The sequence below is a fragment of the Silene latifolia genome, unplaced genomic scaffold (assembly GCF_048544455.1).
Source record: "Silene latifolia isolate original U9 population unplaced genomic scaffold, ASM4854445v1 scaffold_70, whole genome shotgun sequence".
Lineage (NCBI taxonomy): Eukaryota > Viridiplantae > Streptophyta > Magnoliopsida > Caryophyllales > Caryophyllaceae > Silene > Silene latifolia.
Genome location: NW_027413609.1, coordinates 4,200,001 through 4,202,418, shown reverse-complemented (window position 1 = coordinate 4,202,418; position 2,418 = coordinate 4,200,001). Strand labels below are relative to the sequence as shown.

The window sequence follows — 2,418 nt, the reverse complement described above, 5'->3', positions numbered from 1 at the left end:
TTTTTCTTAGGCAAAAGAGAAATGAGGGTAGTATTGGCTTGCTTCACCAGTTTACCAGTAGATAAAAACAACGTAATAGCATGGCAAAAATCCTCCCCAATAACATCCCAAGAGTGCTTAAAAAATCCTGAAGAAAAACCATCAGGTCCAGGGCTTTTATTAGACCCAATACTAAACAAAGCAGTCTTAATTTCAGAGTTACTGACAGGAGCTGTCAGAGGAATCCAATCATCTTGGGACAAGGTAGTTCCTTGAGCAATAAATGAACTGTCCAGAGGCTCCACATTTGTTGCAGTCCCAAGAAGATCATTGTAATATTCCACAAAAGCTTTAGCAACATTGTCCAAGCCATGTTGAGTGTGCCCATGCATATCAACAATTTCACCAACAATTTGTTAAGCCCTTCTCTAAGCAATTTTGGCAAAAAAGAATTCAGAGCCGCAATCATCATGTTTAATAGTATGCTCCTTAGCTCTCTGACTAAGGATACTAAGTTCAGCTTTCTTTAGCTTACTAAAATTATCCAGAAGTTGTTTTTCCTCGACAAGAAGGGCAGCAGAGAAGGGGAGATTTTGGAGAGCTTCTTGACATTTAGACAGCTGAAATCTAGCTGTAGTGACCCTATCACCAATATTGGAATATGAGTTCTTATGAAGGCCAACTAAATCCTGCTTGATGGCCTTGAGCTTACTGAAAATGATATGCATTGGAGTACCATAATGAACTTCTTTCCACCTGTTGCTGATAAGGTCCTTGTAGGAAGGTTCAGCAACCCAGCAGTTGAGAAAATGGAACCTCTTTTTAATAGGAAGACTAGGAAAGACAGTCACAATGACTGGGGAGTGGTCAGAGACCCCAACAAGAGGATAGGCAGCAGCAGTGTTAGGAAATTGGTGAAGCCAAAACTAATTACCCATAGCCCTATCCAATTTTGACCAAGTCCTAGTTCCAGACTCCTGCTTATTAGTCCAGGTATATAAGCAGCCAGTACCATTAATATCCTCAAGCCCAGCATCAACAATACACTCATTAAAAGCCATGATGTCCTCTAAGTCAGGGGGATTAGGACCAATCCGTTCATTAATATCCCTTACAACATTGAAATCCCCAAGAGTAAGGAGAGGCTTCTGATGGAGAGAGGCTTGTCTCAAATGAGACCAGAGATCATACCTAGCATCACCAGTATTAAAACCATAAACAACAGACACCCACACTACATTCCCTGTAGCAAAGTGCTTTACTTTACAGAAGATGTGTTGAGCATCTTGGTGTAATTCTTCTACTTGAATAGTAACAGGATCCCAAATGCACCAAATTCTCCCATTGTAATGGGATTTATAGTTAGTGAAAATCTCATAGTTATTGAAGTACTGATTATGGATCTTCTTGACATTTTTTATTTTAACCCTAGTTTCCAAAATACCAAGCAGGTCAATATGGTTAGTCCTTATAAAGTTTTTGACCTCGGCTTGCTTTAAGGGCTCATTGAACCCTCTGATGTTCCAAGTGGCTATCTTCATTTATCAGGTGGAGCAGACACCTCCTCTATAGCAATGGTATTACTCCCTTTTGCCAAATAAACCTCTGCAGAACTCAACACCTCAAACCTATTAGAGAGGAAGGTGTGGGTGATGGTCTGATGAACAGCAAAACATTGAGACTTATGTCAAGAGCCAGGGGGTCCTGAGTGCATTAAAGAACTAACAGCCAGCTTGCCCCCTCTCCTTAAGAGACAAGTAGGGCCTAGCAAAGGGCATCCTGAGCCCCCTCCCCCAAAAGGAACAGTGATAAGCTAGCAGCATAGCCTGAGGTACCACCTATCGTCTGGCTTCCTGATAAAGAGTTCGGGGAGCCCTGCTGCATAGGTAAGACAGTACCCTGGAAAGATGGAAACTGACCTAGCATAAGAGGTCCAGAGTGCTTTACAGAAGGGGGTATGGAACAGCTCAACTGAGACTCACTTGGACACAGGCCTAGCTGACAGCATTCTGAGCCTGAGTCCTTATGAGTTTCAATGGAGCTGCCCTTACTCCCTACTGAGATACCACCTATCCCTTTGCATCCTGAGTCAGTGCCATCCTTAGCAGGTTGCTGCCTTTGAGTAGCAGGTTGACAGACAGGTCGAAAAACTTTCTTTTGCTTTTTCTGAGGAGCCACAACCATAGATTTCATAGCATTGGGAGGTTTAGAAACATTCCTGTTAAACTTGCAAGTCCTCTCCTCATGCCCCAACTTACCACAACTTTTGTAATGATAAGGTAACCATTCATAATGAATCCTTTGAACAGACTGGTCCTGAAAAGGAGTTTTGATAACCACGGACTTTGGAAGCTCAGCAGCTATGTCAACTTCAACCAGAACTCGGGCAAAAGACAATCTAGTCTTCATGGTAGTAGGATAATCAGCAAACAAAGGCTT

At 42.4% G+C, this 2,418-nt stretch overlaps 1 protein-coding gene across 1 annotated transcript; it reads right to left on the bottom strand.

Annotated features, from left to right (window-relative positions):
- Positions 1 to 407: 407 nt before the first annotated feature.
- Positions 408 to 1,520, bottom strand: LOC141640053 (uncharacterized). The gene is made up of 2 exons (XM_074449013.1): positions 914 to 1,520; positions 408 to 835 (listed from the first exon to the last, which is right to left on the bottom strand). Exons 1-2 carry the CDS (start codon positions 1,518 to 1,520, stop codon positions 408 to 410), a joined length of 1,035 nt encoding a protein of 344 aa, XP_074305114.1.
- Between the last annotated feature and the right edge of the window lie 898 nt (positions 1,521 to 2,418).